At 53.0% G+C, this 24,991-nt stretch overlaps 1 protein-coding gene and 1 long non-coding RNA gene across 26 annotated transcripts in view; one reads left to right on the top strand and one right to left on the bottom strand.

Annotated features, from left to right (window-relative positions):
* Positions 1–23,989, top strand: part of LOC135316575 (uncharacterized) — a 27,893-nt gene extending 3,904 nt beyond the window's left edge. The window contains exons 5-15 of one of the 25 annotated variants that reach the window (XR_010375837.1): positions 3,863–3,922; positions 4,159–4,221; positions 4,310–4,364; positions 4,450–4,516; positions 5,996–6,055; positions 6,132–6,171; positions 6,275–6,320; positions 6,426–6,486; positions 6,562–6,608; positions 8,133–8,212; positions 8,419–8,932. Coding sequence is in view for 4 of the 25 variants with exons in the window: in XM_064470249.1 (XP_064326319.1) it covers positions 3,863–3,922; positions 5,996–6,055; positions 6,562–6,636 (195 nt within the window). In the remaining 21 variants the exon portion in view is untranslated. The other 24 variants (XR_010375828.1, XR_010375831.1, XR_010375832.1 and 21 more) reach the window with 24 other exon arrangements.
* LOC135316580 (uncharacterized) lies at positions 22,883–24,991 on the bottom strand. The gene is made up of 3 exons (XR_010375842.1): positions 24,460–24,991; positions 24,166–24,320; positions 22,883–23,023 (listed from the first exon to the last, which is right to left on the bottom strand). It is a non-coding gene; the product is annotated as an uncharacterized LOC135316580 (long non-coding RNA).

The following is a 24,991-nucleotide window of genomic DNA, read 5'->3' as shown; positions in this document are numbered from 1 at the left end:
CCTTCAGCTGGGGAAGGGCCCGCCCAGGCGCGCCTGCCTGAGGGAGGCGACGGGGCGGGGGGTGGTGCTGAGCCCGCTGGCCCCACCCTCCTTAAGCGACAGGCCTCGCCCTCTGGCGATGGCGCGGGGAGCGGGGGGTGCTCGCTCCGGCCCCCCTTAGTGACAGCCCCACCCTATTGACACAGCCGGGGGAGCGTGCCGGGCGCCACTGCTGCCCGTCAGTGACAGGCTCCGCCCCCGGTGACGGCCCGAGCATATTTATTTCTTTATTCACCCACCCAACCTTTCCTCCGTGCCGTGATCCGCATGGTCACCCGTTTCGGTGAAACTCCGCCCGCCTTCCCCCCTCGGGGGGCTCGGCCCGCCCCTTTCGCGGGGCGCTGTGGGAAGGGCGGGGGCGGGGCCCGGGGGTCGAAGAGCCCCAGCCGGGGCTCGGGCAGCTCTCGCTGCCCCCGGGCTCCTCTGGCGCCGGGGCTCCCGTGTTCCCTCGGGCGGTCGCAGCTCTGGGGCTGTCTCAGCCCCCCGGGCAGGCGTGCTCTGGCGCTTAGAGAAGCGGAGGCGTTGCCTGAGGTAAGGCTTCCAGAGCTTGGCGCTCTTTGGCAGCAGCTGTACTAGAAAGGTCCCTTGTGGCCTGCTTTGCTTTTTTTCTCCCGGGATGCTGTTTTGGGCGCTGAGGGGGCGGTGAGGCGGTTTAGTGGTATGGTGTTCTGTTTGGGGTTTGGTTTGGGTTTTCTCCTTGAAAGTGTATTTTATGTTGCTGAATTCCTGTCTTTACTGAAGCTGGAACCTTGGGGTTTTTCACTAGTTGTGCCATTTACTGTTTCAGGTGTTGACTTGGTCTCTCAGTAGGCCTGCTAGTGAGATGCTGGGGTAGGGGTTAGGGTGAGCGTGTTGCCTGCGTCTGGGTATGGAGCTTTAGCGTTTCTCAGGAGAGTAGGTGGGATGTCGGGCGCAACGGTCGCCTTGTCTCTCTGGTTCTCTAGGTGCAATAGGTGTTGGTGGCCTCCACACCCGTCCTCATTAGAGTGGGGGCAAGCAGAAGTTCACGGTGCTTCCGAGGAGGCTGTCGTTGCAGAAGAGGTCAGCGTTGAGTGGTGTGACACTTTAGCATTTCTTAGGAGAATAGGTGGGATGTCAGACATAGTGTCCCTCAGGGTAGGGAGCAGCTTTTGTTTATCGCCTGCAGAATGTGGTGTTGTCCGTAGAACCTGTAGAACCTTTGCAGCTGCGGCAGGCCCCTCGCAGGTGATAAGTATCAGGGCTTCCCTTATTTTGTGGGCCTGTAGCAGATCCCGGTGCCTGTGAGAACATGGAAGAGAGGAGGTGCTCGCAGAAGGCAGGGCAGACCTTGGAAGAGCAGCAGTCGAGCCAGGGGCTCCACACCTGCCCGTACAGGGCAGGAGCTATCAGGAAGGGCTGGGGTTCCTTCCCTAACCACTCAGGAGAAGAGAAGGGGGGTCTAAAATGTTCAGAGCAGAGGATGTTTGGGAAAGGAAGGTGGGTTCCTCAGCCTTTCTCAGGGTGGTTTTGCCCTTGGATTTGAGTGTTGGTGAGTCCTCTTCTGTTTTGGTCTCTCAGCAGCCAGTGTGAGGTCATGACACGGTCATGAGAGACATGGCGTAAACTGTCCAGGCCTCCGCATCGCAATGCGCAGGGCTGAATGTCAGACGAGTCTCATCTTGGGATGCGTGAGGTATGTTAAGGTATGTTAAAATGTACGCTCTGGAACTCTGAGGTCTCTGTTGTTCTGTGCTTTTTACGTACTTTGTTCCCTGACTTAATTTTTGCATCCATCCCTTCACAGTCCATCTGGATGTCATGGTTGCTGTTACTTAGAGGCATTGACTAGTCCCTTGTTTCTAGCACAGGCTTGCGTTGCTGTCTTCCCTGGAACTTGCTGGAGAAGAGGATGTGTGTTCTCGGTGCTCGTGACAATCTCCAGCCGGGGGTCTGTCTCTTATTGCAGTCCCAGGCACACAAGCTTTTTCTGCAATTCCCTTTTTGCCTTTTCCTTATGTGTCCAATGAGGTTTGCTCCAGTATCAGCGATGGCAGTTATGCTCTCTTCTCGTTTATCTATTGTGTTTAGCACCTGTTTCTGTAGACACAAGGTGTCCGTTTGAGATCTCTGAGTCACTGTGTCCTGCTGTTGAGCGAAGGTGAGCAGAGGGTGTCGTGGGTTGTGATGGAGGAGGGTGGTTGGTCGTTTTGGTTTAGTGCTTTTGGGGTCTCTGTGTTGCTGAGTGCACACACGTGACTAGTTAATGCTCTGTTTTGAAAGTGTGAAGGGACTTTCAAAACTACCTACAAAGCGGGATGTCTGCCCCGAGCTCGTCGGGCAAGGTGAGCGATGAACAGGAAACTGTAGCAGCGGTTATTTTTGAGGTGTGGAATTGTTTGTGAGCGGGCGGCCGCTTCCAGGCGCAGCGGTCACCTTGTCTCTCTGGTTCTCTAGGCGCCGTAGGTGGCGGCGGCCACGACATCCAGCCTCATTAGAGCGTGGGCGAGCGGAAGTTCACGGCGCTTCCGAGGAGGCTGTCGTTGCGGAAGTGGCCGGCGTTGAGTGGTGCGACGCTGAGTGATGGCACCGCACGTTTGGAGATGAAGAGTGTCCGCGTGACCGCAGCCCCATCCTACGTAGCCTGTGTGGCCTTTTCAAAGGATGGCTTTTGAGCTCCCGGATTTGGGAGGGAAGCTGAGGGGCCGATGCGGTCTTTGTGCGGGTGGCCAGTCGGTTGGGGAAGCACAGGTGGGGCCTGCAGGGGTTGTAAAATCAGACCGATCAGAGATGGGAGACATTAGGGCCAAGAGAGGGCATGGGGTCCTCTCGGCAAAACATGAGTGTCTGCCGGGCAGGGTGGTCTCAGGCTTAGTCTGTGTTACTGTGTGATTTTGTAGTTTGTCCTCTGTGTCCCTTACCATACTTTACTCAGGTCTCGATGTCTCTATTGTTCGATCTCTCTGTCGGGCACATTGGTAGCAATATTTGAGGGTCTCGCGAGCCTTGGCTCATGAGCATAACACTGAGAGCTTCCTTGCCCGCATTATTTGTCTAATGTGCAGATCTGTCTTGTGCGTCTCTAATATTAGAACCTTACAGATGGTCATCTTTCTGGAGTAGTGACTAAGGCAGCCTCAGCATTGCTGCTGAAGAGCAGTCTGGTTACCCGGAGCCCTTTTCTGGGAAGTGTTCCCTGCGTCTTAATGTTCTCGGGTCTTTAAGCCTGTCTTGTCGTGCATCCGTCTGTCTTGCCAATTTTGGAGTCGCTGTTTACTCACAGGCGATTATGTACAACTTCTCTGTGGATGCTGTAGATTCTTCATGGCCCTATCGATCTTCTTGCCTGATGGCATCTCCAGGAGCCAGTCTTCTTGGTGAGAGTTTTCTTAGGTCCCTGGGTCACAAGATTTGTAGTTTGTTTGCAGCGCTGATCTGTGCACGTCTGTCGGAGGTGCTCTCGGCGGGGGTGTAGCAATGCTAGAGTTAGGGAAAGAGTAGCTATAAGAGCATATGATTAACGTTAATATGTGTAGACTGTTTTGGCAAAGCCCGTACAACCCTCGTTGGAGCGAGTGGCTGTTGGCAGCGGGTGAGGACAGTGATTTCCGTAGCGTTTTGTGGGTGCCGAGGGGGTGACCGTAGCTGTCTGGGAGAGGCAGCTAGAGTGCTAGCTGAGCAGAGGGCATCTCTCAGCTGTTCAAGCTTGTACGTGCGTGGGCTTAACGTTTGATTTAACGCATTTCCTTTAACGGCAGGCTGTAGTTGGGCTCTAGATGGTATTCCTACGTGGGCGCAAGAGCTGTGGAATGGTTAGCTGTTGCTGTGCCTCCAGGTGACTTGTTCAGTAACACTGTTTTTCCAGGTGCAGATGGATGAGTCGTGCAGGGCAACGGAGGGGAGCCCAGGGGAGCGCTGTAAGAAGGTGAGTCTGTGTGTAGTACTGGAGGGAAGATGTGACTGATGGCTATAGGGCTCCATTATGGGTTTTGCTCTTTTTTTGTGATCTGAGGGTGCTAAGCGATGAGCCGAGCGTGATCTGGGCCCTGGAGGTGAGTCAGGCAAGGTGACCGGTGCTTGGTGGGCTGGAATAGGGGTTATCTCTCAGGTGCGGCATTGTTGGTGATGTTATAAGCAACCCATGTTGTTTGGGTCTTACAGCTGGTATGCAAGCCTCAAGGCAGCAAGCTGAACTGATGGAGGCTGGGTGGGCGAGGTGTTGAGGTAAAGGAGTGTGAGATGGGGATGGGTGTGGGTAACTTGAGACTTCTGGAGTATATCAGCATGTGCTTTTTCCCTTGGGTTTTTGCAGGTGCTGCACCAGACTCAAAGGGGTAGTGCCACATGGCGATGAGAGATTGAAGGATGTGAGGCAGTTGTTGTCGTGGCTGTCATTTAATAGCAAGGTGTTATAGGGCAACTCAGTTGAAGCGTTTCTCTTTGGTTTTGCAGGTTCTGTGCTGGCTGCTTTTGGAATTGGATGACTGTGGTGAGCTGTGTCTCAGAGGAGGCAGTGGAGGTGGTTATTTCTTGCATGCGCAATGGTCATTCTGTGTCTCTTGGTATCCTACGTAGGCGCCCCAAGCAACAACAAGAGCGGTGGCTGATTCTGGAATTGTTGTGGAGTACGGAGAGGAATGCTGTGGTGTGTGTGAGGTGGGGAATGTTGTGGGAAGTGGCTGCGGTGTAATGCTGACTGGCAGCACTCTTCAGCCTTGTTTTAGGTTGTGTGTGGGTTTTCTTTTCCGGATGATGAAGAGGCACCTGGCAACTGCGAGATTATTCGTTGGGCTGACTGCTTATTCTTTTTGAGGATGGATTGAGCTTTCTGGCCCTCTGAAAGCTATGTTGAGGCAGGGGTGCTGGGGAAGGGGTCAGGGCAGGGAGGGGCTTTAAAGATAGCGTAGGGGAGTGGGCTGTCCAGGAAGCGGTCCCTTTAGGGCAGGTAAGGGGAGCAGGTTCCTCTTCAGCACGAGGTTAGTTTGTGTTGGGCAGGGCGGTTCCGGTCTCTGTATGTTGTTGTGTACTTTGTGTGGTCTGTCTTGTGTGTCTTAGACCTTTCTCGGGTCATGATGCTCCCTTTGCTATCAAGGAGCACGGCATGCGCCTCTGGCACAATCCCTAGGCCTGGATCAGCTGCGCCCATCAGGTGATTCTTTTTTACGTTGCAAGTTTAAAGCATGGATTGGTCTGACATCTCAGATGTTTCCCAACGGTCATCTTGTGCGGCATCGTTCCTGGCTGCATGAGCAGCTCTGCTCTGTAGCTGTCCATTTTCAGGGAGTGGGATTTCTTCCCTGCATCCTTACATTCTTAGGTATTGAATCCGGGCTTCTTGCGCATCCATCCTCTGCATTCGGAGAGGAATGTCTTGTTACGGGCCATGATGCTCTGCTGTTTTTCTGGGGCTGCCTTAGGGCCTCCTCATGTCACCATCAGGGTCCCTCAGGTGGTCTTGCCGGACAGAGTTTTCTGTCTGGGTGTCCGTTGTTCTTGTTGGGAGTTTTCTGTCGTAGTTGGGGTGCATTGTTTGCAGTGTTCTGTGCAGCATTGATCCGTGCCTCTGTGTGTTTGGCTTGGAGCCGCCCTGCCTGGGGGTGTAGAGTCAGCGGTAGGTGGTCTAGTGATGAAAGTGTCTGGCTGATTTGCTGATATGCCTAGGTTGTTGAGGCAAAGTGTGTGCAGTCATTTCCGATCGAGTAGGTGTCTGCAGTGGGAGAGGACAGTCATTTCCTCTGTAGCACTTTGTGGGTTCAAGGGGATGACTGTAGCTGTCTGGAAGAGGCAGCTAGAGTGCTAGCTGAGCAGAGCACACCTCAAAGCCATTTGAGCTTGTATGTGCGTAGGGCTTTATATTAGATTTAATGTATTTCTTTCAATGGCACACTGTAGTTGGGCTCTAGATGGTATTCCTACATGGACACAAGACCTGTGGAATTCGTTATGCTGTCTATGTGTCTACGTGTGGGTGACTTGTTTCATCATACTGTTTTTGCAGATGCTGCAGGATGAGCTGTGCAGGGTGTCAGAGCAGATCCGAGTAGAGCACTGTAAAAAGGTGAGCTGTTGTGTGGTGTATATAGAGGGAAGACATGACTGATGGCTCTGTCTCCATTATGGTATTTTCATTTGAGGGTGCCATGTGATGAGCCAAACATGATCTGGGCACTGGAGGTGAGTTGGGCAAGGTGAGCGGTGATGGGTGGGCTGAAGAGGCTCTTTGTGAGGTGTTGTGTTGCCTGTGAAGTTATGAGCTACCCATGTCTGGGTCTTACAGGTGGTGGGCAAGGCTCAACGTTACAATCAGAGCTGATGGAGGCCAGGTAGGTGAGCTGTTGGGGTAAAGGTGTGTGAGATGGGGATTGGTGCGGGTATCCTGACACTTCTGCAGTATCTCAGCAGATGCCTTTTTGCTTGGGTTTTTGTAGGTGCTCCACAGAGGCTTCAGAGGGCAGGAGTGGGTGGAAGGCTGATGAGAGATCTGAGAAGGTGAGGCAGTTGTGGGCCAGGATGTTGTTTATAATACGGTTTTTACGACAACTCTATTGAAGCAGTTATCTTCAGTTTTGCAGGTTCTGTGCTGGCTGCCTGTTGAAGAATTTCTCGAGACGGTGGGTACCACTAGGTTTGCTTTATTAATCACAACTCAGAGTTGGGCCATCACCTCAGTGTGTGGCAATTAACAAGACACAGCCTTCAGGTTACAGAGGTTTCCCTGATAATTATGTCATTGCCAAAATCCATCATAAGCTTCCACTGTGTTCTCAATACCTCGTTTTTCTGGTCAGTTAAAAGTTCTTATTTTTCCACCTTCAGCAAGTTTTTGTCATCACGGTCTCGGTTCTGCTTCTGGTTGTGAGCCTTATTGGTCCATTATTGGTCCTTTGATCTCCTCCTTAGAATGTCTGCCCAATGTCTTGTTGAAGTTTCCTAGAAGTTAACCTTCCAACCCTTATATTTATCTACTTATTCATCTACATACCTGATCTATATACTTATATTTAGTTAATAGAGATATTACAATCAGCACTTAATCTTAGTGTCTAACTCTAGTTCTCTATATTTATCCTTTCTATTGATTAGTTCTGCTGGTGATTAATCCAGCCATGGTTGGGGCTATAGAGGGGCCAGAACGAGCAGTACTCTGCATCGACCGAAAAGAATAGTTACACACCTGTGATCACACAACTAGTATAACAATATTGAATACATTCATTTATCTCTTTCTTATTCTAAACACTTATTCTAAATATCTAAGTATAGTATCTTTTAATACTGTTCCCCTGCATGCTTCGGTACAGCCAAACGCATTAGCATATCTGCTGGTGCTTTTTGGTAGCCCCATGTATTGCAACACTGGGGATTTGATTTGTGTGGTTTTTTGTTATGGTATTTTTTTTTCCCCAAAAAAAGTAAAACCATATCGGGGATCTCTTCACTCACCAATTCTTCTATCATAAATGAAAGTTTTAAAAAAGCTAACAGCGTCTGATTTACGACGTGACTTGCGCTGTTTCAGCTGTAACTGCCGAGCAGATGTAGCGTACGATTTGTTAGGTGTAATTAAGCAGGTAGGTATTTGTTGTAAATATTTAACGAGGGGCGACTGAATGTTGGGGTGGGGGCGGTTTTTTCCCACCAGTATTTTGAGGGAGCGCTCTTAAGTATTTTATTTCAGTCTCGCTTTGGATGCGCGTTTCCCTGGCAGTTCAGCAGCATCTCTCGGGCGGGGCAGCTGGGCGGACGTCCCTCCCGACTCCATAACACGCCAAAACCCCCCAGTCACGTTGCTGCTGTGTATTTTGGAGATAGATAATCTTATGGCGGGTGTGAACGGCTGTGCGAGTTAAATGAACGCAGAAGGAAAATGGAAAGCTTTCAGAGCCTAGACGCTCATATTGGATGTGCGTAAACACGCGCCCGCCTTCTCAGCACAAAGTGAATTACTGAGATTTATTCTTAATTTTTTACGTTACTCTTTCAAGTTTGACGCTTCGCTTCAGGCTTCATGGAGCCAGGCAGCAAGACGTGCGGCGGCAGGGCGAGGGCTGTAGCTGCTGCGGCGGATCTGTAAGCGGAGGTTCCGGTTCCGGTACAACTTTGCCCCGCAGCCTCACGGGGTTATCTCCCCGCAGCGGTGCCGTAAGGAAGGGATGAGACGTTTTCCAGCACCAGCCAGAGCGTTCAGTGTTACGCGAAGAATCTGTTCAAAATGGTATCAGTTAGTCTTAATACCGTTTTCAAGTGTTCCAATCCCTCTAGCTTTTAAAGGAGGTGTTGTGTTTTGACGTGACCCGTTTGCCCAGAATCTTGCTGCGGCTCAATTTCCTTCCTATCCCTTGTGCTGACTGAGTTCCTCCATTTTCTTCTGTGCTATTTTATTCACGTGCTGAAATATAGTTTGGGATTTCTGTTTTTCAGATGTCTTCTCAGTGTCTCGTGATGCTCAAGAGATGCCCCCCGGCCCGGGTTTGCCTGCCGGTCGTTAAGCGTGGTGAAGGTAAGGGGCCATCCCTCTGCCTGGGGGCTCCCGGCTCTGTCTCCAGCGGGTGCCCCGCAGGTGCGGCCGCGAGGGCTGCCTGGTGGGGAGAGTCGGGGCCCCCAGGGGCCGGGGCTGTTTGTCGCCCCGGGGAGCCCGTCCCAGCGCGGGAGCATGGCCGAGCAGAGCCCGAGAGAGACGTGACACCGTCCTCTGGCACGCTCCCGCTCCGCCGTGGGGCGGCCGCCAGCCTGCGGACAGGGGCTGGGGGGGCTGCAGCTGTTTGGGGGGCTGCCCCACCTTTTAGATTTTAGCAGAGCTCCCCCTTTTCTGGGGGGTGTGGGTGTGTGTGTGTGGGTGTGTGTGTGTACCTTTGTAAATGGCACTATTAAAGTAATGAGCTGCAGGTTGGAGCAGATTCCCTTGTTTAGTGCCCTTCTTGGGGGTGAATAAAATTGGGGGGGGGTGTGTGCAATCATGTCATGCGGGGTGCCCCGGTAATATTAATTGATAGATGTATAAAGGGATTTTAAAATAAGAACTTCTCTCTCCTATATATAACGGATTTCAGGATACAAAAATTCTACATCGAGATACAGGGTTTTAAACCACAAAAGTAACTCGACTGTCTAAATATCTAAATTGAAAAATAAAGGAGTTTAAAATGAAGAAAAAGGATAGATGAGGGAATTCAAAGCAGAAGAAAGTCTGGCTAGAGCGAGCATCTACGCTTAGTGTGTGTTACATAGTCTAAGCAGATGTGTAATCTAAATAGAGGTTATATAGAGTGAAATAAGCCTAGGTATAACTGTAAGTAGATGTCTAAATAGAGAAGTCGAAAAAGATTGAAGTGTCAAAGGGTAAGTAAGCAGATAGCTAGCCTAAATAGGTGGTTTATATACGTGTTAATATGGAAGTCTGAACAGGTATGTGTAAATAGATATGCTGTGTAAGTGTAAATAGCCTAAGTAGGTGTAAGTGTAAATTTAATAGCTAAGTCTAAACAGGTGTTGTATGTAAATGTAAAATAGATAGTATATATAAACTATAGATGTACTCTGTAAGGATGTGTAAGCAGACACACAAGTGCAAATGTCTATGCTATATAAGGTTTTAAAATGCAAAGAAACCATGTTGATAGAGATGTTTATAGAGAGGATTTAAAAATTGGACACACACCCCACCCCCACCCCCCAATCAACTGAAGACACAAAAGCGCTTTCAAATGCTGCCCCTTTCCCGTTCTCCCTCTCCCATCCCGATTTGGGGCCGATTCCCCCAGATGGGGACTTCCCCCTCTGGGGCTGCGCAGGCAGCCTGGGAGCTGCTGCCAGGGCAGACAAACACCCCAAAGCCCCCAAGTCTGGGTCTGCAATGGGGGGTGAAAAACCCCAAACAGGCAAAACACCCAAACAGGTTTGGGGGAAAGAAAACAATTGGGGGCTCCTGGGAAAGCCCACTCCTGCTGGGTTTGTGCAGCTGGAAAGGAGGAAAAAAAAAAAGGTGGTGGTGGGGGAACCCCACTAACCATTCTCATGCACAAAACCAGGAGCCAAAAATCACCGATTTCTATGTTGTGGAAAGGGCCAAAGAGCTCTCTCTGTCCTGTAGCCTGTGGCTACTTGTTCTTTCTCCGCATCTCTCTGCCTGGCTCTGGCTCTGTTTTTTTTCATTCCTCCTGCTCTGTCCTCACAGTTCATCCCCGTACATCCCAATTGCCTCCCGGTTCACTCCCACTTCTTTCTCAGTGCCTCCCAATACATCCCAGTAAATCCCAGTTCCCTCCCAGTTCCTTCCCAGTATATTCCAGTACATCCCCGTTCCATCCCAGTACATCCAGTTCCCTCACAGTTCATCCCCGTACATCCCAATTCCCTCCCGGTTCACTCCCACTTCTTTCCCAGTGCCTCCCAATACATCCCAGATCCCTCCCATTATATCCCGGTACATCCCAGTTCCCTCCCACTACTGGGAGGGACCTGGCATGTACCGGCAGCCACTACAATGTGCTGGGATGTCCTGGGATGTACTGTGGAGGAACTAGGATGTATAGGCTTGTACTGGGTTGTACTGGGTGGAACTGGGAGGGAATTGGGATGTACCGGGATCTACTGGATTGCACTGGGAGGGAACTGGGTGGGGACTGGTATGTACTGTGTAAAAACTGGGAGGGAACTGGGAAGTACTGGGGTGTACTGGGAGGGAACTGGGAGTGAACTGGGACGTACTGGGAGGGAACCGGGATGTACTGGGACGTACTGGGAGGGAACCGGGATGTACTGGGACGTACTGGGAGGGAACTGGGATGTACTGGAATGTACTGGGAGGGAACCGGGATGTACTGGGAGTGAACTGGGACATACTTGAAGGGAACTGGGAGGGTACTGGGATGTACTGGGAGGGAACTGGGATGTACTGGGACGTAGTGGGAGCGAACTGGGATGTATTTGGATGTAGTGGGAGGAAACTGGGGTGTACTGGCATGTACTGGAACGGAACTGGGAGTGAACTGGTTGTGAACTAGGACATACTGGAACGCACTGGGAGGGAACTGGAACGCACTGGGAGGGAACTGGAACGCACTGGGAGGGAACTGGAACGCACTGGGATGTACCGGGAGGGAACTGGGATGTACTGGAACGGAACTGGGAGTGAACTGGGAGGGAACTGGGGTTTACTGGAATGTACTGGGAGGGAACTGGGATGTACTGGGAGGGAGGTAGGATGTAATGGGAGGGAGCTGGGACGTACTGGGAGGGAGGTAGGATGTAATGGGAGGGAACTGGTATGTACTGGGAGTCACTACAATGTGCTGGGATGTCCTGGGATGTGCTGTGAAGGAACTAGGATGTACAGGCTTGTACTGGGTGGAACTGGGATGTACTGGGACGGAACTAGGATGTACTGGGATGTACTGGGAGGGAACTGGGAGTGAAAAGGGTGTGAACTGGGACATACTGGAATGTACTGGGATGGAACTGGGATGGATGTACTGGAATGGTACTGTGAGGGAACTGGGATGTACTGTGAGGGTACTGGGATGTACTGGAACGGAACTGGGAGGGAACTGGGGTGTACTGGAATGTACTGGGAGGGAACTGGGATGTACTGGGATGGACTGGGAGGGAACTGGGACGTACTGGGAGGGAGCTGGGATGTACTGGGCCGTACTGGCAGGGAGGTAGGATGTACTGTGAGGGATCTGGGGTGTAATGGGAGAGAACTGGAATGTACTGGGAGTCACTACAATGTGCTGGGATGTCCTGGGATGTACTGTGAAGGAACTAGGATGTACAGGCTTGTACTGGGTTGTACTGGGTGGAACTGGGAGGGAATTGGGATGTACTGGGAGGGAACTAGGATGTACTGGGACGTACTGGGAGGGAACTGGGATATACTGTGAGGAAACTGGGATATACTGGCATATACTGGAACGGAACTGGGAGTGAAAAGGGTGTGAACTGGGACATACTGGAATGTACTGGGAGGGAATTGGGATGTACTGGGATGTGCTGGGAGGGAACTGGAATGGAACTGGGAGTCAACTGGGTGTGAATTGGGACATACTGGAATGTACTGGGAGGGAACTGGGAGGGAACAGGGATGTACTGGGAGGGAACTGGGAAGTACTGGGGTGTACTGGGATGGAACTGGGAGGGAACCGGGAAGTACTGGGAGGGAACTGGGATGTACTGGAATGTAATGGGAGGGAACTGGGACGTACTGGGATGTACTGGGAGGGAACTGGGATGTATTTTGATGTACGGGGATGTACTGGGAGGGAACTAAGATGTACTGGGACGTACTGGGAGGGAACTGGGATGTATTTGGATGTACTGGGAGGGAACTGGGTGGAAATTGGGATGTACTGGGATGTACAGGAACGGAACTGGGAGTGAACTGGTTGTGAACTGGGACATACTGGAATGTACTGGGAGGGAACTAGGATGTACTGGGAGGGAATTGGTCTGTACTGGAATGTACTAGGAGGGAACTGGGATGTACTAGGAGGGAACTGCGGTGTACTGGGATGTACTGGGAGGGTACTGGGAGGGTACTGGGATGTACTGGGAGGGAACTGTGAGGGAACTGGAAGGTACTGGGAGGGAACTGGAACGTACTCGGATGTACTGGGAGGGAACTGGGATGTACTGGTAGGGAACTAGGATGCACTGTGAGGGAACTGGGATGTACTGTGAGGGTACTGGGATGTACTGGAATGGAACTGGGAGGGAACTGGGTGTGAACTGGGAGGGAACTGGGGTGTACTGGGATGGACTGGGAGGGAACTGGAATGTACTGGGATGTACTGTGAGGGATCTGGGATGTAATGGGAGGGAACTGGGATGTACTGGGAAGCACTACAATGTGCTGGGATGTCCTGAGATGTACTGTGAAGGAACTAGGATGTACAGGCTTGTACTGGGTTGTACTGGGTGGAACTGGGAGGGAATTGGGATGTACTGGGAGGGAACTGGGATATACTGGCATGTACTGGAACGGAACTGGGAGTGAAAGGGTGTGAACTGGGACATACTGGAATGTACTGGGAGGGAACTGGGACGTACTGGGAGGGAACTGGGACGTACTGGGAGGGAACTGGGGTGTACTGGAATGTACTGGGAGGGAACTGGGGTGTACTGGGACGTACTAGGAGGGAACTAGGATGTACTGGGATGTACTGGGAAGGAACTGGGATGTACTTAGAGGGAACTGAGATATACTGTGAGGGAACTGGGAGGAAACTGGGATGTAGTGGGAGGGAACTGGGACACACTGGAATGTACTGGGAGTGAACTGGTATTTACTGGGATGTACTGGGAGGGAACTGGGATGTCCCAGTTCACTCCCACTTCCCTCCCAGTGCCTCCCAGTATATCCCAGTTGCCTCCCAGTACATCCCAGTACATCCCAGTACATCCCAGTTCCATCCCAGTTCCATCCCAGTTCCATCCCAGTACATTCCAGTTCCATCCCAGTACATTCCAGTTCCATCCCAGTACATTCCAGTTCCATCCCAGTACATTCCAGTTCCATCCCAGTTCCCTCACAGTTCATCCCCATTCATCCCAATTCCCTCCCGGTTCACTCCCACTTCTTTCCCTGTGCCTCCCAATACATCCCAGTTCGCTCCCATTACATCCCGGTACATCCCAGTACATCCCAGTTCCCACCCAGTTCACACCCAGTTCCGTTCCAGTACATCCCAGTACATCCCAGTTTCCTCCCAGTACTGGGAGGGACCTGGGATTTACTGGGAGGGAACTGGGATGTACAGGGATGAACTGGGACGTACTGTGAGGGAACTGGGACGTACTGTGAGGGAACTGGGACGTACTGTGAGGGAACTGGGACGTACTGTGAGGGAACTGGGACGTACTGGGAGGGAACTGGGACATACTGGAATGTACTGGGATGTTCTGGGAGGGTACTCGGATGTACTGGGAGGGAACTGGGATGTATTGGGATGTACTGGGAGGGAACTGGGATGTCCCAGTTGACTCCCACTTCCCTCCGAGTGCCTCCCAGTACATCGCAGTTTCCTCCCAGTACATCGCAGTTTCCTCCCAGTACATCGCAGTTTCCTCCCAGTACATCCCAGTACCTCCGAGTTCCCTCCCAGTTCATCCCCGTACATCCCAATTCCCTCCCGGTTCACTCCGACTTCTTTCCTAGTGCCTCCCAATACATCTCAGTTCCCTCCCATTATATCCCGATACATCCCAGTTCCCTCCCAGTACTGGGAGGGACCTGGCATGTCCTGGGAGTCACTACAATGTGCTGGGATGTCCTGGGATGTGCTGTGGAGGAACTAGGATGTACAGGCTTGTACTGGGTGGAACTGGGAGGGAATTGGGATTTACTGGCATCTACTGGGTTGTACTGTGAGGGAACTGGTATGTACTGGAATGAACTGGGAGGGAACTGGGATGTACTGTGAGGGAACTGGTATGTACTGTGAGGGAACTGGGATGTACTGGGATGTACTGTGAGGGAACTGGGATGTAATGGGAGGGAACTGAGGTGTACTGGGAGGGAACTGGGATGTACTGAGATTTACTGGGAGGGAACTGGGATGTACTGGAACGGAACTGGGAGTGAACTGGGTGTGAACTGGGACATACTGGAATGGTCTGGGAGGGAATTGGAATGTACTGGGACGTACTGTGAGGGAACTGGGATGGACTGGGATGTGCTGGAGGGAACTGGGATGTACTGGGTGGGAACTGGGATGTACTGGAACGGAACTGGGAGTGAACTGTGTGTGAACTGGGGCATACTGCAATGTACTGGGAGGGAACTGGGGTGTACTGGAATGTACTGAGAGGGAATTGGGATGTACTGTGATGTACTGGGAGGGAACTGGGATGTAGTGGGATGTACCGGAACGGAACTGGGAATGAACTGGGAGTGAACTGGGACATACTTGAATGTACTGGGAGGGAACTGGGAAGGAACTGGGATGAACTGGGAAGGAACTGGGATGTACTGGGAGGGAACTGGGATGCACTGGGACATGCTGGGAGGGTACTGGGATGTAGCAGGGTGCACTGTGAGGGAAGTGGGATGTACTGTGAGGGAAGTGGGATGTACTGTGAGGGAACTGGGACATACTGGAATGTACTGGGATGTTCTGGGAGGGTACTCGGAGATACTGGGATGTATTGGGATGTACTGGGAGGGAACTGGGTTGTCCCAGTTGACTCCCACTTCCCTCCGAGTGCCTCCCAGTATATCGCAGTTTCCTCCCAGTACATCCCAGTACCTCCGAGTTCCCTCCCAGTACATCCCAGTACATTCCAGTATGTCCCAGTTCCCTCCCAGTACATCCCAGTAAATTCCAGTACATCCCCGTTCCATCCCAGTACATCCCAGTTCCCTCACAGTTCATCCCCGTACATCCCAATTCCCTCCTGGTTCATTCCCAGTTCTTTCCTAGTGCCTCCCAATACATCTCAGTTCCCTCCCATTATATCCTGGTACATCCCAGTTCCCTCCCAGTACATCCCAGTTCCCTCCCAGTACTGGGAGGGACCTGGCATGTCCTGGGAGTCACTACAATGTGCTGGGATGTCCTGGGATGTGCTGTGGAGGAACTAGGATGTACAGGCTTGTACTGGGTGGAACTGGGAGGGAATTGGGATTTACTGGCATCTACTGGGTTGTACTGTGAGGGAACTGGTATGTACTGGAATGAACTGTGAGGGAACTGGGATGTACTGTGAGGGAACTGGGATGTACTGTGAGGGAACTGGGATGTACTGGGATGTACTGTGAGGGAACTGGGATGTACTCGGATGTACTGGGAGGGAACTGGGAGGGAACTGGGATGAACTGGGAGGGAACTGGGATGTACTGGGAGGGAACTGGGATGTACTGGAACGGAACTGGGAGTGAACTGTGTGTGAACTGGGACATACTGCGATGTACTGGGAGGGAACTGGGATGCACCGGGAGGAAACTGGGATGTACTGGGATGTACTGGAACGGAACTGGGAGTGAACTCGGTGTGAACTGGGACATACTGGAATATACTGGGAGGGAACTGGGGTGTACTGGAATGTACTGGGTGGGAATTGGGATGAACTGGGATGTACTGGGAGGGAAGAGGGATGTAGCGGGATGTACTGGGAGGGAACTGGGATGTACTGGGAGGGAACTGGGATGTACTGGGATGTACTGTGAGGGAACTGGGATGTAATGGGAGGGAACTGAGGTGTACTGGGAGGGAACTGGGATGTACTGAGATTTACTGGGAGGGAACTGGGATGTACTGGAACGGAACTGGGAGTGAACTGGGTGTGAACTGGGACATACTGGAATGGTCTGGGAGGGAATTGGAATGTACTGGGACGTACTGTGAGGGAACTGGGATGGACTGGGATGTGCTGGAGGGAACTGGGATGTACTGGGTGGGAACTGGGATGTACTGGAACGGAACTGGGAGTGAACTGTGTGTGAACTGGGGCATACTGCAATGTACTGGGAGGGAACTGGGGTGTACTGGAATGTACTGAGAGGGAATTGGGATGTACTGTGATGTACTGGGAGGGAACTGGGATGTAGTGGGATGTACCGGAACGGAACTGGGAATGAACTGGGAGTGAACTGGGACATACTTGAATGTACTGGGAGGGAACTGGGAAGGAACTGGGATGAACTGGGAAGGAACTGGGATGTACTGGGAGGGAACTGGGATGCACTGGGACATGCTGGGAGGGTACTGGGATGTAGCAGGGTGCACTGTGAGGGAAGTGGGATGTACTGTGAGGGAAGTGGGATGTACTGTGAGGGAACTGGGACATACTGGAATGTACTGGGATGTTCTGGGAGGGTACTCGGAGATACTGGGATGTATTGGGATGTACTGGGAGGGAACTGGGTTGTCCCAGTTGACTCCCACTTCCCTCCGAGTGCCTCCCAGTATATCGCAGTTTCCTCCCAGTACATCCCAGTACCTCCGAGTTCCCTCCCAGTACATCCCAGTACATTCCAGTATGTCCCAGTTCCCTCCCAGTACATCCCAGTAAATTCCAGTACATCCCCGTTCCATCCCAGTACATCCCAGTTCCCTCACAGTTCATCCCCGTACATCCCAATTCCCTCCTGGTTCATTCCCAGTTCTTTCCTAGTGCCTCCCAATACATCTCAGTTCCCTCCCATTATATCCTGGTACATCCCAGTTCCCTCCCAGTACATCCCAGTTCCCTCCCAGTACTGGGAGGGACCTGGCATGTCCTGGGAGTCACTACAATGTGCTGGGATGTCCTGGGATGTGCTGTGGAGGAACTAGGATGTACAGGCTTGTACTGGGTGGAACTGGGAGGGAATTGGGATTTACTGGCATCTACTGGGTTGTACTGTGAGGGAACTGGTATGTACTGGAATGAACTGTGAGGGAACTGGGATGTACTGTGAGGGAACTGGGATGTACTGGGATGTACTGTGAGGGAACTGGGATGTACTCGGATGTACTGGGAGGGAACTGGGAGGGAACTGGGATGTACTGGGAGGGAACTGGGATGTACTGGAACGGAACTGGGAGTGAACTGTGTGTGAACTGGGACATACTGCGATGTACTGGGAGGGAACTGGGATGCACCGGGAGGAAACTGGGATGTACTGGGATGTACTGGAACGGAACTGGGAGTGAACTCGGTGTGAACTGGGACATACTGGAATATACTGGGAGGGAACTGGGGTGTACTGGAATGTACTGGGTGGGAATTGGGATGAACTGGGATGTACTGGGAGGGAAGAGGGATGTAGCGGGATGTACTGGGAGGGAACTGGGATGTACTGGGAGGGAACTGGGATGTACTGGGATGTACTGTGAGGGAACTGGGATGTAATGGGAGGGAACTGAGGTGTACTGGGAGGGAACTGGGATGTACTGAGATTTACTGGGAGGGAACTGGGATGTACTGGAACGGAACTGGGAGTGAACTGGGTGTGAACTGGGACATACTGGAATGGTCTGGGAGGGAATTGGAATGTACTGGGACGTACTGTGAGGGAACTGGGATGGACTGGGATGTGCTGGAGGGAACTGGGATGTACTGGGTGGGAACTGGGATGTACTGGAACGGAACTGGGAGTGAACTGTGTGTGAACTGGGGCATACTGCAATGTACTGGGAGGGAACTGGGGTGTACTGGAATGTACTGAGAGGGAATTGGGATGTACTGTGATGTACTGGGAGGGAACTGGGATGTAGTGGGATGTACCGGAACGGAACTGGGAATGAACTGGGAGTGAACTGGGACATACTTGAATGTACTGGGAGGGAACTGGGAAGGAACTGGGATGAACTGGGAAGGAACTGGGATGTACTGGGAGGGAACTGGGATGCACTGGGACATGCTGGGAGGGTACTGGGATGTAGCAGGGTGCACTGTGAGGGAAGTGGGATGTACTGTGAGGGAAGTGGGATGTACTGTGAGGGAACTGGGACATACTGGAATGTACTGGGATGTTCTGGGAGGGTACTCGGAGATACTGGGATGTATTGGGATGTACTGGGAGGGAACTGGGTTGTCCCAGTTGACTCCCACTTCCCTCCGAGTGCCTCCCAGTATATCGCAGTTTCCTCCCAGTACATCCCAGTACCTCCGAGTTCCCTCCCAGTACATCCCAGTACATTCCAGTATGTCCCAGTTCCCTCCCAGTACATCCCAGTAAATTCCAGTACATCCCCGTTCCATCCCAGTACATCCCAGTTCCCTCACAGTTCATCCCCGTACATCCCAATTCCCTCCTGGTTCATTCCCAGTTCTTTCCTAGTGCCTCCCAATACATCTCAGTTCCCTCCCATTATATCCTGGTACATCCCAGTTCCCTCCCAGTACATCCCAGTTCCCTCCCAGTACTGGGAGGGACCTGGCATGTACTGGGAGTCACTACAATGTGCTGGGATGTCCTGGGATGTGCTGTGGAGGAACTAGGATGTACAGGCTTGTACTGGGTGGAACTGGGAGGGAATTGGGATTTACTGGCATCTACTGGGTTGTACTGTGAGGGAACTGGTATGTACTGGAATGAACTGGGAGGGAACTGGGATGTACTGTGAGGGAACTGGGATGTACTGTGAGGGAACTGGGATGTACTGGGATGTACTGTGAGGGAACTGGGATGTACTCGGATGTACTGGGAGGGAACTGGGAGGGAACTGGGATGAACTGGGAGGGAACTGGGATGTACTGGGAGGGAACTGGGATGTACTGGAACGGAACTGGGAGTGAACTGTGTGTGAACTGGGACATACTGCGATGTACTGGGAGGGAACTGGGATGCACCGGGAGGAAACTGGGATGTACTGGGATGTACTGGAACGGAACTGGGAGTGAACTCGGTGTGAACTGGGACATACTGGAATATACTGGGAGGGAACTGGGGTGTACTGGAATGTACTGGGTGGGGATTGGGATGTAGTGGGATGTACCGGAACGGAACTGGGAGTGAACTGGGACATACTTGAATGTACTGGGAGGGACCTGGGATGCACTGGGACGTGCTGGGAGGGTACTGGGATGTAGCAGGATGCACTGTGAGGGAAGTGGGATGTACTGTGAGGGAACTGGGATGTACTGGGATGTACTGGAACGGAGCTGGGAGTGAACTGGGACATACTGGAATGTACTTGGTGGGAATTGGGATGAACTGGGATGTACTGGGAGGGAAGTGGGATGTACTGGGATGTCCTGGGAGGGAACTGGGACATACTGGAATGTCCTGGGAGGAAACTGGGATGTACTGGGAAGGAACTGGGAGGGAACTGGGGTGTACTGGGAGGGAACTGGGATTTACTGATGGGAAACCAGGATGTACTGGAACAGAACTGGGTGTGAACTGGGACATACTGGCATGTACTGGGAGGGAACTGGGATGTACTGGGATGTACTGGGAGGGAATTGGGATGTACTGGGATTTGCGAAAAGGGAACTGGGATGTACTGGGAGGGAACTGGGATGTATTGAGAGGGAACTAGGAGGGAACTAGGAAGTATGGGAGGGAAGTGGGATGTACTGGGATGTCCTGGAACGGAGCTGGGAGTGAACTGGGAGTGATCTGGGACATACTGGAATGTACTGGGAGTTAACTGGGAAGTTACTGCATGTACTGGGACGTACTGGTTGGAACTGGGATGTACTGGGATGCAGTGCGAGGGAACTGGGATGTACTGGGACGTACTGGGATGGAACTGGGATGTACTGGGAGGCTCTAGTATGGAATAGGGATATAGTGGGATGTGCTGGTAGGCACTGGGATATACTGGGATCTACTGGGATCTACTGGGCGGCACTGGGAGGGAACTGGGATGTACTTGGATCCATACTGTGTGGCATGTTGGTCATTACTGGGACGCGCTGGTCCATACGGGCGGGCTGATGTCTGATCCCTCTGGCTCCACCCACCTTTGCGACAGGCCCCGCCCCCTGGTGACAGCCTGGGGGTGTTGCTGGTGCTGCCTGGCCCCACCCTCCATAGCAAGAGGCCCTGCCCGTGGTGATGGTTCCAGGGGCATTGCCAGCGTCCCTTTGGACACACCCCCTTAGCGACAGGCCCCACCCCCTGGCAACGGCCCGGGGGGCGGTGCCGGCTCTCTCCCCTTAGCGACAGGCCCCGCCCCCTGGCAACGGCCCGGGGGGCGGTGCCGGCTCTCTCCCCTTAGCGACAGGCCCCGCCCCCTGGCAACGGCCCGGGGGGCGGTGCCGGCTCTCTCCCCTTAGCGACAGGCCCCGCCCCCTGGCAACGGCCCGGGGGGCGGTGCCGGCTCTCTCCCCGTAGCGACAGGCCCCGCCCCCTGGCAACGGCCCGGGGGGCGGTGCCGGCTCTCTCCCCTTAGCGACAGGCCCCGCCCCCCGGCAACGGCCCGAGCCTGTGTTTGCTCCGCTCGGGGGGGGGGGCTCGGTTTGGGTGTTTTCTCTCCCCCCCCCCTCCCGCGCCGGGAGCTCCAGGCGGCTCCCGTACGGCTCCCGGGGCCTTCCCCCCTCGGGGGGCTCGGCCCGCCCCTTTCGCGGGGCGCTGTGGGAAGGGCGGGGGCGGGGCCCGGGGGTCGAAGAGCCCCAGCCGGGGCTCGGGCAGCTCTCGCTGCCCCCGGGCTCCTCTGCCGCCGGGGCTCCCGTGTTCCCTCGGGCGGTCGCAGCTCTGGGGCTGTCTCAGCCCCCCGGGCAGGCGTGCTCTGGCGCTTAGAGAAGCGGAGGCGTTGCCTGAGGTAAGGCTTCCAGAGCTTGGCGCTCTTTGGCAGCAGCTGTACTAGAAAGGTCCCTTGTGGCCTGCTTTGCTTTTTTTCTCCCGGGATGCTGTTTTGGGCGCTGAGGGGGCGGTGAGGCGGTTTAGTGGTATGGTGTTCTGTCTGGGGTTTGGTTTTTGCTTTGCTGGTTTTCTTCCCCCTTGTGAGATCATTTTATTCGTTTATCATTTCACATTATCATTTACCCCGCGCCATTTCCGTCCCCTCTGGGCAGCAGCGGATCCGCCGCTCGAGGGCGAGGAGCTGGGCCGACAACGGGCCGCTGCAGACTCTGGTCAGGGTACGAGGCTGCTCCCTGGGGAGCCGGCGCAGGGGGCGCGGAGGTACGCGCGGGCACTTGTCGGTGCCCCTGACCGGTGAAGGGGAGGTTAAATTGTAGGAGTGCAAATAAACACATATTATTTAGGGAGGAGTCGTGACTCAATTTAATCGCAGCTATTACTGAACAAACCAGGCAGTCATTATTCCTAATCTGTAATTAAAAAAAATAAAGGCAGTCCTTTTTTATGCCATAAATAGAGTTGCGAGTCATTAATAGCTCAATCTAAATGCAGCCGTTATTAAATCAACTGCAGGCATTAATGACTCCTGATCAGAAACAAAATAAGGAAATTTTAGAATCTAGAATGAAAATCGACCCGGAAAGCTAAATTGGGAGCGGGTAGTACTGAAATTGTAACAGGGCTGTTAGAAAGTTCAGAGGCAGCGACAGCTCCTGCTTCCAACCCAAGCAGTAAACGAAGCTTTGGGTTCTTAAATGAAGAGAAATAAAGGTGAGCTGTTAAACAGTGGCTGGGGTCAAGCGTAGCTATTAAGAAAATTTGCAGGTACGGGTGATTCCTGACCAGAACTAACAATTCCAGAAGATTTAGATTTAAAAATTACAAAGCTAATGGAGTGCCACAACCGCCCGGATGTAACCGCAGCCGCTTTGGGGGAATGCCCCAGCCCCCCCAGCCACCGCTATTAATTACTGCCAAGGAGAGCGAGAGTGAAAGTAGAAGCGGTGCAGGTGAAATGCGAGCAGTACGCTTTTCCTAAGTCATCCCTTCGTGTCAGGAGAGGAAAGCAAATGGAAAGAAGATGTTTGCAGGGGGTCTGTGCTGGGTTACCTGCGCGTCTCTTCCGTGCATCCTTGAGGAGACATTTAGCTCCTGTTGGGCGCTCGCAGGTGGGGACAGGGCGAGCTGGAGGCAGGATCGGTGCCGGCACTGGTAAAGGGACGGGCGACGAGCTGAGAGAAGAGGGGGCAAGGGCTGAAAAAGGGTCTCCAGTTCTGCAGGGAAGGCAGCGGGATGTGACTCGGCAACCGCTCTGACGAGTGCAGGGTCATTCGCTGCGATGAAGTCAGGGTCTGTGGCTGGCCCGGAGAGGCAGCAGAAATCCCAAACTCTTTGCGGGGGTACCGGCCAGATTAGGGCAACACCTGAACAGTAAAACCATTTAGGGGAAGCAGAGCTGGGCTGCACCGCGTGGCCAACCTCCCTCTTCTCCGTGAGTCCCAAAGGGGCAGCTCCAAGAATGTGCTGAGAATTAATGTCTTGCGCTAAAAATGAGACGCAAGTAGCACCCACCCGTGAATTTTATTTTCTCTCTCGCTCTGCGGCTCCTGCCTGCTTGTCTCTCCTCAGTGCGCACCTGCACCTGTGCTCGGATGGGGCAGCTGAGGGAAGGTGCTGCCATCTCCCCGGCCCCGGCGGACCGCCCCTCAGCTGTGTCCTCTGTCAGGGAGCGTCGTCATCTCTCCTGCCTCCCAGAGCGTGTCCTGTAGTGGCAGACGCGCGGGCTTTTCCCTGCACGCGCATACGGGAAGGGAAGGGAAGGGAAGCACAGTGAGAGCTGGGCTTGTCAAAGCGTAATGGGGGTGGTGGGAAGCGTAGCTAGAACCGGAGAGCTACAGCGCAAAAGCGAAGCGGACGGGACACAAAAGTAAAATGGTGCACAGGAATGCTGAGGAGAGAACTCCCGCAGCACGCAGGAAATCAGTGTCAGAATCTATTTTCTTCTGACTGCCGAATTAAAAATAATGGCACGCTTTGCAACGCTAAGCTCACTCTAATCGTCTGAACTGTTTCTTTCCAGCCCCCCCACTGCCCCCAGCACACCGTTCAGCCTCCTCAGCCTGAAATGCCTTGTTTTTCTGCTTTTTTTTTTTTTTAATGACAGGGCAACTTCTGTTCCCGAGGTGGTGCCTACAGTACAGCTATCTCTTCGAAGGCAGTTTGGTTTAGGTCAGAGAATGTTTAGCCTGGACTGAATCAGCCTCTGTTTCTGTTTCTGGAAATCGTCGGTCCTGTGCATCAAGCCCGGAAAAAAGGAAATATGAACCAAAGGACCTGGGGCCTGCAGGGCTAGGAAAATATTTGAGAAGAGGTTCAGCGGGGAAATGACTGTTTGTCTGTGGGGCGTCCAGGCAAGCAACCCAGCTGCTAGAAAGCGGCGCTGTCCCCAGGATGGCCTCGGCGGTCCCGTCGGAGTCGGGGGAACAAGGACAAGGCAGGGGGAAGCATCTGGCCTGCCGTGTGGACCGTGACTGTACAAAGCACGTGTGATGCACTGCAAGTTTACCTGTTTAAACTGTGAGTTAAAGAAGGTGTGCAGTTGCTTTGTAAACAGCCGACGCTCTAAAGCTACACCCATCTAATTGCTAGCTGTATTAAATCTATCGTATTGCTGTTTCTGCATTAAAAAATAAATAAAAAAAAACCACAACAAACCTATGTAAGCACTTCTAAGTACAATGGAAAACCACTGTTTAACGCGTGGCATGTGTGGGTGATTTTTTGGGGGCGGGGGGGTGGGGTGTATGAGAAAAACCTGCGAGAGACACACGCACACACGCACATGTCATGTTTAGCGCTCACCTAAACCCAAAAAAGAAAATCCACTCTTTATTTTGCAGCATTAGCTTCCAGCGCACAGCCTGAGCGCGCACCTCTGCTCTCACCGTCTGCTCCCTCTTCAACCGTGCGTGGCTGTCATCAGCTTGCACAGGCTTTGCTCGTGCAAGTTTCCGCGACGGCTTACGAGAAGGCAGGCAAACAGACCCAGCAAGACGCGTAGTGCCTTCCTCTATGGGCTCCGTCCAGCCTTTGTTAAAATGAGCAGAAAAGACATCTGCTGCTGCCTTTGCCCTGACTGACTCTTACAGAGAGCATCTGACTTGACCCGCAGCAAAGCGATGCCCCAGGCAGCAGCACGTATTGGCGCGGACCGCGGTTTCACCCACCTGCTTTACTGCGCCGGTCCTTTCCCGCGGCCGATGCCGCAGATGTGGCGCGGCCCACCCCCAGACCTCTTTACGAGGGTTCCCTGGGCTCTGCAAGTCGCCTGCTGGACGTGTTGCTGATTCAGGCACGGGCAAAGTCAGCTTCTTCGCTGGCCTCGGGCCAGGGCAGCCCCGTACCTGAGGGAAACTGAGAATATCTCCAGCGAGATCTCACCGGGAGGCTGGGACCTCGTCAGTAGGGGAGAAGGCCAAGCGACTGACACTGAAAGGGATCTCTTTGCTAGGCTGTAGATCGTAAAGTTAAAAAAGAAAACAAACCTGCCTTTTTTAAAATGCCCCCCTTTGAGTCTGCCACGTTTGATACAGATTTTTTAAATTGCAGGGTCTATCTCCTACAGGCCTCATGCAAAGGGAAGCGAGTACCTCTGGCTCTCAGGACAAGGGGGTCCCTCAGGAGCCCAGGTGCTCACGCCAGCCGGCATCTGGCACAGCACAGGGCAGGAGCTTTGGCAGTAGTACGTGAGCTGAGAAT

Source organism: Phalacrocorax carbo, chromosome 20 (assembly GCF_963921805.1).
Source record: "Phalacrocorax carbo chromosome 20, bPhaCar2.1, whole genome shotgun sequence".
Taxonomy (NCBI): domain Eukaryota; kingdom Metazoa; phylum Chordata; class Aves; order Suliformes; family Phalacrocoracidae; genus Phalacrocorax; species Phalacrocorax carbo.
The sequence above is the reverse complement of the archived record's forward strand: the minus strand, read 5'-3'. Positions and strand labels throughout refer to the sequence as shown.